The 14,058-nt window shown below is 43.9% G+C and overlaps 2 protein-coding genes across 2 annotated transcripts in view; both read left to right on the plus strand.

The window, feature by feature from the left end:
- The first annotated feature begins 295 nt into the window (after nt 1-295).
- On the plus strand, nt 296-2,486 carry CKS2 (CDC28 protein kinase regulatory subunit 2). The gene is made up of 3 exons (XM_082191762.1): nt 296-483; nt 1,852-1,979; nt 2,195-2,486. Exons 1-3 carry the CDS (start codon nt 425-427, stop codon nt 2,245-2,247), a joined length of 240 nt encoding a protein of 79 aa, XP_082047888.1. The 5' UTR covers nt 296-424; the 3' UTR covers nt 2,248-2,486.
- Nucleotides 2,487-6,349: 3,863 nt separating this feature from the next.
- SECISBP2 (SECIS binding protein 2) overlaps nt 6,350-14,058 on the plus strand; it is a 30,023-nt gene continuing 22,314 nt past the window's right edge. Inside the window, exons 1-3 of the mRNA XM_082241543.1 lie at nt 6,350-6,508; nt 10,179-10,324; nt 12,552-12,813. Coding sequence (XP_082097669.1) covers nt 6,479-6,508; nt 10,179-10,324; nt 12,552-12,813 — 438 coding nt within the window. The 5' untranslated portion in view covers nt 6,350-6,478. The remainder of the gene's footprint in view (nt 6,509-10,178; nt 10,325-12,551; nt 12,814-14,058) is intronic.

The following is a 14,058-nucleotide window of genomic DNA, read 5'->3' on the forward strand; positions in this document are numbered from 1 at the left end:
GGCGGCGCGCAATGGGGGGGGGGCTCGAGGGGAAGAAACTCAAACTCCCACCCAAGTTAAACACGGAACTCGCCCAGACGAGGAGAGTGTGGGGCGCGCACGCGCAGTTCGCGGCGGCCTTCCGGGGAGGAGACAGACAGAGAGGGGGGGGCGGGGCGGCAGGGCGTGGAACCGAATCCCCACAGGCCGGCGACAGTCACGCGGGCAGCGCGCGCCCCGATTAGCCCTCCGCCGCCCAATCAGCGTCGAGCTGAGGGATTCAAATCGAGTCCGGGCGGGCGGGAGGGCTGGCTTTAAGGGGCGAGTTAGTTTAGCGCTGCCGCCGTCGTCTCTGCCGCTGCTTGAAGTGGGAGAAGGAAGAGAGAGAGAGGAAGGGGGCGGTTTCCGTGAGGCGCCCGTGGTCGCCGCCATCGTCGTCTTCGTCATGGCCCACAAACAGATCTACTATTCGGACAAGTACTTCGACGAGAACTACGAGTACCGGTGAGGGAGGCCGGGGGGGTGTCCGGGGTCGGTGGGCCTCTTCCTGCCCCTTCGCCTGACGAGGCTGCCGTTGGGCCCGCCGCCCTTTCATGGCGTCCCTCGCCGCCCTCCGCTTTCCCTCCTTTCTTCCCGCCCAGGCTCCCTTCCCAGTACCTCAGGAAACGGGGGGAGGGGGAACAGAAAACGGCGGGCCTGTTTTTCTCCCTCCTCCTTTCCCGCCGGCTGTGGGGGTGGGAACGGCCTCGGGACAAAGGACGGCGCGGGGCGAGGCCGGAGGAGGCCGTTGCGCCTGCCCGCTTCACTCACAGGCCCTTTAGGGAAGGGCTGGCGCCGCGGAGGGAAGCGCCTGTTGCTCCACGGCGGCGGCGTGCGCATGATTCGAACCCAGCTCCCTGTCCCGCCGCCCCGCTCCATTTTAGCCCCGTGGTAGCTTGCTGGCCTAAAATCCGCCACCGATTTTGGGGTGTTTGGGTCAGGGTCTCTGGGGCCGACCGCCACGGCCATTTCAATAGGCTCGTTTCCGTATGTTAGCTTTGGGCCTTTGCAACGTTGACTTTGCGTTTTGCTAACGGGCAGTCTTGCTAGTGGCATAGCCTCCCAGCATTTCTCTGACGAAAATAGGGACGTTCCATTCCATGATAATAATTTTATTATTTATACCCTGCCCATCTGACCCTGTTGCCCCAGCCACTCTGGGCGGTTTTCAACAGACTATATAACAAAAGAGAATATTATGTTGTTTTTTAACTTAACCTATACAGGGCTGCCTTCTGATGTCTTCTAAAGGTTGTCTAGTTCCTTATCTTCTTGGCTCCGGGGTTGCTTCACTCCATACCTGCCAACATTTCTACAATGAAAATAGGGACATCCTAAGGAAAAGCAGGGCATTCCTGGATCAAATCGGAAACTGGGACAGCTTCTGGAAATCTGGGAATGTCCCTGGATAATAGGGGCACTTGCAAGTGTCTGCAGATAACACCACAAAAGTCAGTTAGGATATTTATTGCCCAGTAGTGGGAGAGCCGACTTTTGTTTCGGGTTTCCTGCATGGATGCAGCTTGCAAGAAGCAAATGGAAGTTTACAAGCCGCCTGATCCTGAGTTTTCTTGTTGCATAGCAAGCTGCCGGGTTTCTCTAAAAGGAGTTAAAAATCTAAATAGATATCACAGAACACCTACAGTGCCATTCCTTCAACTTAGGCTATTATGTACAAGTAATCAAAAATCACAGGCAGAGGTCCAGCCTAAAACTTAAATGTTCAAGCAGTTCACATATGCTATGGAGTCTGGCATAAAGCTTCTTTACAAGTTGTACAGAACTAATTGTGGCTGTATAAATGTGACTTGGTGTGTTTTCTGTCCCTGGCAGGCATGTGATGTTGCCAAGAGAGCTGTCAAAGCAAGTACCAAAAACTCATCTAATGACTGAAGAAGAATGGAGAAGACTTGGTGTTCAGCAAAGCCTTGGCTGGGTCCACTACATGATTCATGAACCAGGTAAAAAAGGACATTTCTACCTAACAAGCTATTCCAGAAATACTTTCTGTAAAGCTTTTAGGATGTCTTGACGCGGGAGAGGGACAGAGTCACTTCATACATTAAGTAGCAAGGGCTAGACAGAAAGTGTTTACTGAAAACCCTATATTATCGGCCATTAAGTGGGATGTCTGGCCACAGACTTATAAACAAACTTCATTTTTTTCTCTTTACAGAACCACACATCCTTCTATTTAGAAGACCACTTCCAAAAGGCCAGCAGAAATGAACAGCCTCTCTAAGCTTCTGGAACTTTATGTATAAATGTATATATGTTGGTAGTATTCAGTGAATACTTAAGAAAAATATACAAACAAGTCATTACCTGTGCATGAGCTGTATTATTCACAGCAACAGAGCTCAGTAAAATGCAAAGTAGGCTGCTATGGTCTTGAATTCTCACTTAACAAGTTAACAAGTGCCTATTTGATTTTTTTCAGTTTTGTTCAATAAAGTTCACAACTTTCATGTAATGTGTTGATTATAAAAATCTTCAAAGATCTGTGCCTTTTTATTCTTAGTAATGAAGCTTCTTCCAACTGTTGAAGCAATTCATCCTGTGGCTTTTCAGCTGCTGAAATAAACATATTTTTAATGCTAAATCTATGCATTTCATGATTTTAGTTTACTACTGTCCACATTATAAAAGCCATATATTGGTACTCTATAAAATGCAATACAATTGATGACAATAATATAGAGGTTTGTTTGTAGTATTTATGTCACTTACCTAGAATTTGTTTGCTAGAATCGTTTTACAAGAGAAGGAAAAAACAGGCTTGATGGCTCAGGTGAGTACGAATAAGAATGATCTACTGCCCTCATCCAGCTCTGTACAGGTCTGCTCAAGAGAAAGATCCTGTGATGAGCTGCCTGGTTCCCACCTCTCTCCAGTAGCAGCTGGTCATGGCTTCTCTTCACTAGTGTGTCTTTTTATTCAGAGCCATGTTGGGATAATAGGAAATAGGAAGCAATTGTAAAGGAGGGGGAATAGCAATTTCATTCTTTGGTAGATGCTTTTACCCATGTCAAACTGCACTGAATAGCAGAATACACCCCCAGTTTCCTGCCCCAGAGATTGAAGTTCAGGGGATGGTTGCTGACTTGTCTAAAGGCATTTGCCTAGCATGTTTACTACTGCAGGGTCACAGCAAACAGATTGTGGCTACCTACTTGGGGTGGTCAGAGGTCATTCACTCCTGAATATGGCCGTAGTCGGTAGGTAAAGATAAATGTGGCTTAATTTGACAGTATTGATTTGCATTATCAGCTCTCCATGAAGTTTCTGTTCAGTCTCAATGAAATAGTAAAGTTCTTTGAAAGTGTTAGCCAAAACTTTTCATAGACTGAGTTTTATTGCCTCTTGTAACCAGGAGTCTATTTTCATTGTTGTTTAGTCGTGTCCGACTCTTCGTGACCCCATGGACGAGAGCACGCCAGGCACTTCTGTCCTCCACTGCCTCCCGCAGTTTGATCAAACTCATGCTAGTAGCTTCAAGAACACCATCCAACCATCTCATTCTCTGTCGTCCCCTTCTCCTTGTGCCCTCCATCTTTCCCAACATCAGGGTCTTTTCCAGGGAGTCCTCTCTTCTCATGAGGTGGCCAAAGTATTGGAGCCTCAGCTTCACGATCTGTCCTTCCAGTGAGCACTCAGGGCTGATTTCCTTAAGAATGGATACATTTGATCTTCTTGCAGTCCATGGGACTCTCAAGAGTCTCCTCCAGCACCATAATTCAAAAGCATCAATTCTTCGGCCATCAGCCTTCTTTATGGTCCAGCTCTCACTTCCATACATCACTACTGGGAAAACCATAGCTTTTACTATACGGACCTTTGTTGGCAAGGTGATGTCTCTGCTTTTTAAGATGTTGTCTAGGCTTGCCATCGCCTTTCTCCCAAGGAGCAGGCGTCTTTTAATTTCGTGACTGCTGTCACCATCTGCACTGATCATGGAGCCCAAGAAAGTAAAATCTCTCACTGCCTCCATTTCTTCCCCATCTATTTGCCAGGAGGTGATGGGCCCAGTGGCCATGACCTATTTTCATAGGTCCCAGCAAAGGGAATATTTAATGTGATGCTAAAACATGGCAGTTACCTGGAGCATGTTCCCCTTTGATTGCTTGTTGCTCATGTACAGCATTTTATTTTTAAATGTAGATCAATATATTCTGTATATGAAAAATTCCGATTCCATTTTTTCCCTATAAATTATGGCAGTATAGCGGATTTGCTAGTTGTTGGAAGGTGGAAATCTTCTTGAATCACTTTGACTTCAATGAGCTGAGCGTGTTTTGCACAGACACAAATGCATAACTTCAACCACAAGAGCTACCACAAATTAAAGAGATTCTTAGGAAGCTTAATTCTGTACCAATGTCACACTCTGCAAGGTACCTTGCTCTCAGAATGACCACATCCACATTGCTTCTCAAATCATTCAGTAATCACCAAAATTAATAGATATTCTAGAGGCAATTGAATTGTATTTTTAGTTGTGCAAGGATATATTTTTAATTAAATGCTCAATCACATACCTTTCCTAATGTAATTTTCAAAATGGCAGTGCTATAAAATCCAACTTCATTGTTGCCTATGTCACTGTTGTGTTGCAACCTTCACGCCCTGCCCCATACAGATGCAGTGAGAATTCAACTGCTGATTTAGGCTATAGTTGTAGCCAGGTCTATTCAGAAGCAAGCCTTATTCAATTCAATGGGACTTACTCCTAGGTAAGTATGTTTAGTATTATAGCCTTAGACATCTCTGGTGTGGCATGACAGAAATAAAGCAGGCAGCTGTACAGTTTACTGTTACTTATTTATATTGCACCCTTCCAAATGAGTCCAGGGCAGTGAACAAATCAGTTTTTTTAAAAAAACATATAGACATCCAACCAGTGATTTCAGGGGTGCCAGGAACAGCCATCAAACGCCTGGGTAAACGGAATGTGTTTAAATTCTTACTGAAAGCCAAATACTGAGGGAAGCATGCCTTGCCACAGATGAGAAGCTACCACTGAAAAGGCAGTTGGGTCAATTCCAGCCCCTAGTGGTGGCACCACGAAACTCGCATACTGAATGTAGGGTCCAAGGTGGTTGACATTGGATAGGTGCTCTGTAGTTAGGAAGTCCAAAGCCATTTTGAACTTTATATGCCAGTATTAACACCTTGAATTGAGCCTGGGAGCTCACTTCCCCAGATACTGGCACAAATGGAAATCAATAATGCCCAGAGCAATAAAAGGCTGCACTGCAAAATACAGAAACTGTTGTTTGGCAAATTATTTTTAGGCTGTTTCACACTTTATCTTGGTGACCAATTTTGAAAGGATAGCTCTGTGTTTTGTTTAAAACTGCCCTAATAATAGAGTAGTATTAATACAGTTGCTATCATTCAGTGTATTTTGTTGTAAGACATTTTGGGTGGGCTACATCCAAAAATGCAGAGTATAAATGATTTTATAAAAAATATGGATGTATGTGTATGTTTTTACCCATAAAAATTATTTATATATAATTTCTATGGGTAAAAACAATTCTTAAAAGTAAAACAATTTCTGTTAAAACTTGCATAAATGTTTGCCATTAGTAATGTTGTATCTATAAAGATTGCTGATTTTTGTAGCTCGCAAGAGATTGAAGCTGCAAAATTTGTTGTACACACTGCCTATGTGGTGAAGCTAAAGTTGATATAACACATTTTTTATAGTATATAATGTTTGATAAGAAACAGGAAAGTGGTGTCTGTGCAGTCATAGCAGTAAGTCATGACTGTCCTTTAGACAACTGATTAAAATGAGACAAATATATTTGGCACAAAAAAAAGTTTGGAAGTTTAGTTTTATTGATTTTTTGGTGCAATTGTAAACACAGAGGCAACCTCAACTGCACAAACTATGACTAAAAACATTCAAAATACTACCTAATGAGACATCATAAAGAAAGCTCTGCATATACACGAAACTCACTTCCTAGTTGAATCTGGTAAATTATAATGCACGGATTTCCTATTACTGCAGCTGTTTTGTTATTGTTCCAACTCTTTTCATTGGAGGAATCAGAAGGTAATGGGTCAATATTGATAAGGTGTATTGATACAACCCAGATCATGCCATATGCTGAAACCACTTCCCTTCCTTGCTCTCAGTTATTCGTATATAAACAATCATGCCAAGCAGCGTGGAAAAACTGGCTGCCCATCATCCGCATTAGGAGACGCTAAACAGGCGCGACGGTTTCGGTAGAGCTAAGCCGGCCTTTCCCTGCTGCCCCTGGTGTCATGGCGGCGGTCACGCGAGCCGGGGCGCGGCTGCTGATTGGCCGCGGCCTCTGGGGTTTAACCCTCGAGTCGCGCGCCCGCCGCGTCTTTAGTGCGCGCCGCCGGGCCGGTGGTAGAAGGGCAGGGTGGAAGCCGCCGTTGGTGGGGCGTTGACCTTTTGTCGCCCCCCACCCGCGCCATGTCTTCAGAGAGGGAAGCGGGCAGCGAGGTAAGGCGGGGAAGCGGCGGCGGCGAGGCCGGGTCTGTGGGGAACGAAAGGCGAAAGAGCGGCTCCCTCCAGCCTCCCCGCGCGCCTTGGCTGGTTGTTATGTAAACGGCGGCCGGAGAGGTCCTGGAAGGGGAAAGGCAAAGGCGCTCTCCGTTCTGGTGGCTCCGCTGAACCTGCTCTCGCTTAACGTGTGTGTCTATGGCTCAGGTCCTGGCAGGAGGCTTGAACAAGCAAACAAAAAAAAAGGGGGGGAGGGATGCCCTTAAAAAAAAAAATCCCAATCACCCCGAAGAAAGTCTGTTTCTCACTGCAGAAAGGAAAATGAGGGAGAGCAACACCAGAGAGCAAAAAACAAGCCCCCCCTCTCAAGTGGTGCTCAGAAAATAATAATAATAAGTTTGATATAGCATGTCTTCTTGTGTTGTCATCGGGAGAAGGCACTGCAAACCTTTTCCTCTTTTTTTTTTTGGCGTGGAAGAAGTGCAATATTGAGTATATTAGCCAGAATTTTTTTAAAGGACTGCTCCCCCCCCCCGGGTTTTGAGCCTTGCCTCCCTGCCCCCCCCCTTCAATGTCTTCTGCTTGCCACCACCAGTCTCTTTTCAGGACACCACTGCTTTGCTTTTAGTGGCTGTGCGATAGGGAAAGGAGCACATGTTGATTATTTTTTTTACCAAACGCGCAAAATACAAGTTTCACCTCCTGAACTGTTGTCGTCTTCGCAGGCAAGACCTCTGACAGGGGAGAGGAATGGCAGCAGCTTGTTTTAAGAATACTGGCTGCGTCGTGTGTCCTAGTCATCAACTTATTATTATTTTATTTTATTTGTTTTATATTTAATTTTTATACCACCCTTCTTCTGAAGAACACAATCTAAACTATTGTAGCAATTTGTGCACATAAAATACGTATACAAAAACAGATCACCTTTCTTGATATGGTAGCAGAAACCCAACATTACCGTTTGGCCAAATAGATTTGAACTAAACCAACTTGGTCAAGACTTCGTCAGTCATAAGGCTCTGGTTTGGGAAGCAGCTTTTGCTTCCTTCAGAATTGCCTCTTTCCCAGGAATTGCCTCTTTCCCAGGAATAAAATTCCAGAGGTACGACAGGTTTGGGTGCTAGTGCTTTCCTTTCAGTGCAGATATACTTTACAAACACCGAAAGAGAATAAATGCTGTGGAGCAGAAAAATGGTAGCAAGAGAAACACCTCCCACAGTTGCTCTTTTCACTCCTCTACACTACCCTAGGCTTTGCAAGCTAAGCAAAAATAGTTGGTTACTATTATTTGTTTGCATGTACACTGGTGCCTCGCAAGACAAAAAGAATCCGTTCTGTGATTCTCTTCGTCTAGCGGTTTTTTCGTCTTGCAAAGCAAGCCCATTGACGGATTAGCGCTATTAGCGGCTTTTAGCGGCTTATCTGCTGATCGGATCAGCTGATAAGCGGCTTAGAGGCTTAGAAAAAGGGGGGGAGGAGGAAAAAAAAACAGTAGGAACTCGCAAGACATTGTCGTCTTGCGAAGCAAGCCCATAGGAAATTCCTTTTGCGAAGCACCTCCAAAACGGAATACTCTTTCGTCTAGCGAGTTTTCTGTCTTGCAAGGCATTCGTCTTGCGGGGCACCACTGTAATGTGTAATTTTGTCCAAATGCTTACTGCTTTATTGCAGCATGGCCTAAGTTTTTAGAAGCAATTACCCATTTTGATAACTAGGATTTTGTTACGAATTTCGTGTCAGATTATGCCTAGTAGCTTCAAGGATTACACATTATTTTTGCTTTGCTAGAGATGAATGTTCCCATGGGGAGAAGTAGTAAAATCTTGTTCTTCACATGGAATTTGATAGGTTGTGCATACACTCCAGCATAACTCTTGTCCATGTGTGCTTTGCAGAATAGCTTCAAATATTTTCCTTTTCTGAATGCAGTTAATCAAAGTTTTTCACTCAGCCTGGAGTAGAAGTGTCCTGTTTTTACCTATTTAAATGATACGATAGAAACAAACAAATGAACAATTTGCAGTTTTGCTTTGAAATCAAGTGTGAAAGCTTAATCTTGACTAATTTAGTTTCACTTTGCTGGGGAACAGCTGGATTGGGGCCATTCCATATCTCTGTCCATAGTAAGGAAGGCGAGTAGTAGAACACTTATATTGCATGCAGAAAATCCCTGATTCAATAGCTGTTATTTCCAGGTAAGGCTTGGAACTATTTTTGCCTGAAACAGCTGCCTCCTGGTAGTGTATAGACAATATTGAGCTGGATGGACCAATACTCTTGACTTTGTATGAAGTAGCTTTCCATATTTTAGCCATTATATAAACCTAAATTCTGTATAATTAAAACCATAGCATTTCCCTAATGGTAATAGTGGGAAACCTGTGGCTGCCAGAGGTTGTTGGACTTTAGAATCCAGCAGTCCCAACCACTATGCCCATTGTTTGGGGATGATGCCAGCTGGAGTCTAGCAACATTGGGAAGCCACAAGTTCACCCTATATATGGGTGGTATTTATATTGGGTGTGGTGAGCAGGTGCTGCTTTACAAAGTTTTTTAAATCTGTGATTCTAACGTATTTTTTGCCGTAGAATCTGAACACTCGTTCCTGATGTAATAATACAAATAGGTCAGGCAAATATAATAAGGTATCCAGCAAACTCGGCATTTGTGCAACAATATGTACACGGTTTCTATTTCTCTTCTAATATATTAGGGTACGTTTGCCAAAATTCTGGTCAACCATCTTTTTAATGAGCTGCAGAACACAACTGTTCATATTATGGACTAAACCTCTAGGCTTGTTTTCAACTAAGTCCTACTCAAAGTAGACCCGTTGAAATTCAAGAGCCCAAGTTAGTAATGGCCATTGGCTTCAATGGGCCCACTCTTGAGTAGGTCTAGCATTTAATACTACCCTTGGTGTCAGTTGTCCCTCTGTTTCAAATGCAAGTACAACCACCAGAGGGTTTCAGTGAACAGACTTTTGACTGTCAGCTGAATGCTTTGTTTTCTCTTAGATTCTTGTAGGGCCAGTGCAGATGTAATGCTAGTTGGTCATTAATTAGGGTGATGGTATTGGGAGTGGGAAGCAGGCTCTTCTTCTTCTTTTTCATACTTCTCTGTACTTCCCTTTCCCCAACTTTAGCATTATGCCACACCAAGAAGCTGAACCTGGGTAAAGGCATGTGTGTGTCTAAGAGAGAAATTCTTGCATGAGAGGGGAGAAGTTGGGGCCAGGAGGGTACGCATGAGCCTGAAGCCTGCTTCTAGTCTCCTAATCATTCTTAATAGCTAAACCAGCATTGCGTCTGTATTGCCTGCCTATAGTGTATTTTCTGCAGCTGCAGAGATTAGTTTCCACCCCCCTTATAAATGCAAAGTTGAGATGTTGCATGTGCTGCAGCCAGATACTCTCAGAGTTTTTACATCAAAAAGTAAAATGAAACTTCTGTTCTGAAGCAGCAGTTTGCTTAAGCACTAAAATTCTTGGTGCATTTTTCAGTGTTCTGTTACAGATTTAATTTTTTCCTACTCGTTTTGGTTGAGCAGAAGAACAAGGCACCAGCTTCTCCTTCTTGTGTGACAGTTTGGTTCACATAGATGGGGCTTTTCACTTATTTTGGTTAATCTCCAAGTGCATGTAGCCAAAACCCATTTTGTTTCTCAGGGCATCAAGTTATCAGCAGAGGTCAAACCGTTTGTCCCCAAATATGCGGCAGTAACAGTGGCATGGTCAGAACCCTCAGAAGCATGTGTCTTTCCTACATACTATGGTACATGCTACCCATATGTTCAAGAGCCACCAGTGGATAAGTATGTACCCTTCTACGTCTCATTTCTTGGGGGACTGTTAACGTACCTAAGTCTTTAATTTAGATGCCTTAGCTCTTTGGCAAGTTAAGTGCATTTTGGTCATTAATTGGGTAAGCTCATTCAATGTTTTAGGCCACAACATTGAACCCACCTCTCACGGGACACATTTCAAAGACGATGGTGACTTTGGGCTTTTGATCCCTAAACATTTGTTTTATTACATGTGGAATTACTGTAACTGGGATTTTGCTCTCAAAGCCATCTCTCTTTGCTGCTTTGTGGAAAGGTGGTACCTGCACAGTTTTAAACTGTCCTTATTGTTTTGGGTATACATATTGGGGGTTTGTTCTGGCACCTTTTTTCAGTAATCTAAAATCCACATATTAGCAATCATATATTTAAATAACTACAACTAAGCAGCGATTGCTCAGTTTTTTTTCTCCTGTAAGAAAGAATAATTTTATGTCTAACGCAGGCTTCCTCAACCTCAGCCCTCCAGATGTTTTGAGACTACAATTCCCATCATCCCTGACCACTGATCCTGCTAGCTAGGGATCATGGGAGTTGTAGGCCAAAAACATCTGGAGGGCCAAGGTTGAGGAAGCCTGGTCGAATGGCTACTAAGGATGTGTAGGGGGTTGACTTATTTGAACAAATTAAATCAATTGCAGTACTTTCCCCAAGAACTGACCCCAAAACACAGTGTATTGAGTAGTAATAATACCATGCTCTTTGGTGGGGTGTAGAATCATGTTACCTTATAAATGGGGTTATTTGTCTGTGTGATAGAAGTCCCAGCCCCTAAGGCTTGCATACCTGGGAGGTGTATCATAAATTCTACAGTAGTCATATGGCTACCATGCTTTTCTATGACATTTACCTAAAGCAAGCTCTAAATGCTCAGAATGCAGTGTGCTCTTTTGCAACATGGTGCTCCAAATTGTGTGTGATTAAGATATAGCTTCAAGTACCTGGGATAGTGGGGTGCTAATTGACTTTCATTGGAAGCAATGGAGCTTCTTGGGGATTTCTAAAAAAAAACCCATTAAAAAAATATAGTCTACCATTTAATCACCATAGGCAAAACCATGCTCTTTTAAAAGTTAATTATTGTGAAAGGGGAACAGTTCCCCGACCCACCCCCAGGACATATTTTTGAAGGGCACTGGAGACTTCTTGGGAGAAGGAGAATCTGCAAAAAAAATTCTTTCTAGCTCTTCTGTAATTAGTTGGCTCCTGCCAACCTAGCAGTTCGAAAGCATGCCGTGCAAGTAGTTAAATAGGTACCGCTCCGGCGGGAAGGTAAACGGTGTTTCCGGGCGCTGCTCTGGTTCACCAGAAGCGGCTTAGTCATGCTGGCCACATGACCCGGAAGCTGTACGCTGGCTCCCTCGGCCAGTAAAGCGAGATGAGCGCCACAACCCCAGAGTTGTCCACAACTGGACCTAACGGTCAGGGGTCCCTTTACTTTTTTACTGGCACAACATCACTAAGATCAGCAATAGGATATCACCTTTTGAATATAATGTACACCTTTTCATTATATTATTGCTTGCAGCTTAGGGAAGACGTTCCATACCCTAAATTTGATGCGTGCCCCTCTGATTTTAACAGATCAGCCTTACACCACATATTTTGAACACTACCATTTTATGCTTACTGTTTCTCAAAGGGTTGCTTGGGCTGCAATCCAAACGCCTGGTTGGCTGTGACTGCAGTAGCACCAGTCAGCGTAGAAAGTGGGAAAGAAAATATTGCCACTTCCCTGTACCAGCTCCTAGGCTGGCACAGTGAAGAAACCTGGAGCACGCCTATTGCCATCATATGATGGGCAGCAGGGCTGGCCCCCGGGCACCACTCTCCTCACCTTCCCCACCCCTATTTCGTGGGTTTCTGCTGATCGCCGCCAGCTTCTACCCAGCTCTCGGGTGACTGCATGAAGTTCCTTGATGGCAGGACTTCCTTTCCCTACCTCCAGGGGTGGTGGGGAAGCTGTCAGAGCTGAGCAGAGGGAGATTTTCACCCCCTCCAAGGCAGATTTGGGGTTCCTTTGTTAGTAAAATAAATGGGTTATTATGCTTATGGCTTAAATAGAATTTGTTTTGTAATCATATGATAAATTCTGTTATAGCCTAAGCATTCGTTTTCATTATATTTTTCCTTGCAAACCTTGTCATGTTTGTCATGTGTCCCACTAAAAATATACTAATATGTTTCTTTAATTTAGACAACAGACACATACTCAAGATGCGCCCTGGGATACTGCCACCTCTCATTCTCAGTATCGATCTCAGAGCCTTATGGGATGTGGTTCGCTTGGGGAGTATACCAGTTCTCCTTATTCAGTTAACGCTGCACCAAATGTATATGCAGTCACCAACTTTCAGTGTCCGAACAACAGCCCTAAGCTTTACAGCTCTTCGAAACTGGACAGAGACTCTGGCAAACAGACTCCTCATATCCGAAAAGAGGCGGCAGCTTTTTGCCAGGTAAGTAAAGACAGCCTAGTAGATAACGCCTTTCTGTCTTGCTACAGCTTGCATCAGTAACTGGATTGCAGTAATAGCAGGCTTGTTTAGTGCTCCATTTTCAAAGAGGTGGAGTACACCGCCCCCCCCCCAAGCATTTCCCCACCCCCACACATTGGGTCTTTCAGCTTTCATTGGTCCCTGCCAGTGCCTATGGTTACTAGGGATCTGTGTGGGATATTCAGTGATTGTGCACTGATCATAACTAGCTTCTGATTCTCTTTGTATGGGGAGTGGGTGGGTTGACTCTACCAAACAGCGGTCGCGGTCTCTACAGGATACTGGCTAGTGTTATGAAGCTGAAACAAATTGTTAGCTATTAAAATTCAGTGGAATCTTCATAGCCCAGGTTTGTGTGCAACATGAGCAGCTCTGCAGATTCTAGTGGAACAGTCTGCTTGGGCACAAATGAAACTTTATCCAAGACAGGGAGCAGCCTGGCCATTTTTCATTAGTCTAGCAAATACCCTGCTGCAGAAGCATAGCCCTGTCGAAGTAGCAGGCCTGAGTTTTCCCTCTGCTACTCAACAGTTCATGAGAAACGTGAGTTTTATAAAATGCTCAGCAGCTGAAGCAAGAATTGGCTGTCATAATCAGATACGTTCCTAGTGTGCATTTTGGAGAAAACTGCACTGGAAATGAAAAGTGGACCAGCAATTTATGAGGACGCCCTTTCTGCTTTGAATGATCTGCACTTCTCCATGGCACAACAGATGGATTGGGAGTGGCTTTTTTTTGGGGGGGGGTTCTGAAAGATATACGTAAGCTAGGACCACATGCCTAGAGGAACTAGACAAAGTTAGCCGAAACCCTGAATTTATCAGGAAATTGGATAATAGCTAAGAGAAGCTCCTACCAATGCTTCCATGGTTGTTTAATGCATCTCTAGTGACAACTTTAACATTATTTGTATCTGGACTTTGAAAATTGCACAAAAAAATTGTACAGATAAAAAAAAATCCTTTTGCAACGATACCATTATGTACTCCTTTTTAGCGTTTGTGTACTGAAGTTCTGCTCTGATGTAATTTGGAATATAGATCTAATTACAAGTAGGTAGCCGTGTTGGTCTGCCGTAGTCAAAACAAAATAAAAAATTCCTTCCAGTAGCACCTTAGAGACCAAGTAAGTTTGTTATTTGTATGAGCTTTCATGTGCATGCACACTTCTTGTGCATGCACACGAAAGCTCATACCAATAACAAAT

This window comes from Podarcis vaucheri (assembly GCF_965113315.1).
Source record: "Podarcis vaucheri genome assembly, chromosome: 11".
In the NCBI taxonomy this organism is placed as follows: domain Eukaryota; kingdom Metazoa; phylum Chordata; class Lepidosauria; order Squamata; family Lacertidae; genus Podarcis; species Podarcis vaucheri.

Coding starts and splice junctions, on each gene's coding strand:
- CKS2 (XM_082191762.1), top strand. CDS start 425: ATGGCCCACAAACAGATCTACTATTCGGACAAGTACTTCGACGAGAAC. Junction 484..1,851: donor GACGAGAACTACGAGTACCG/GTGAGGGAGGCC, acceptor TGTCCCTGGCAG/GCATGTGATGTTGCCAAGAG. Junction 1,980..2,194: donor CTACATGATTCATGAACCAG/GTAAAAAAGGAC, acceptor TTCTCTTTACAG/AACCACACATCCTTCTATTT.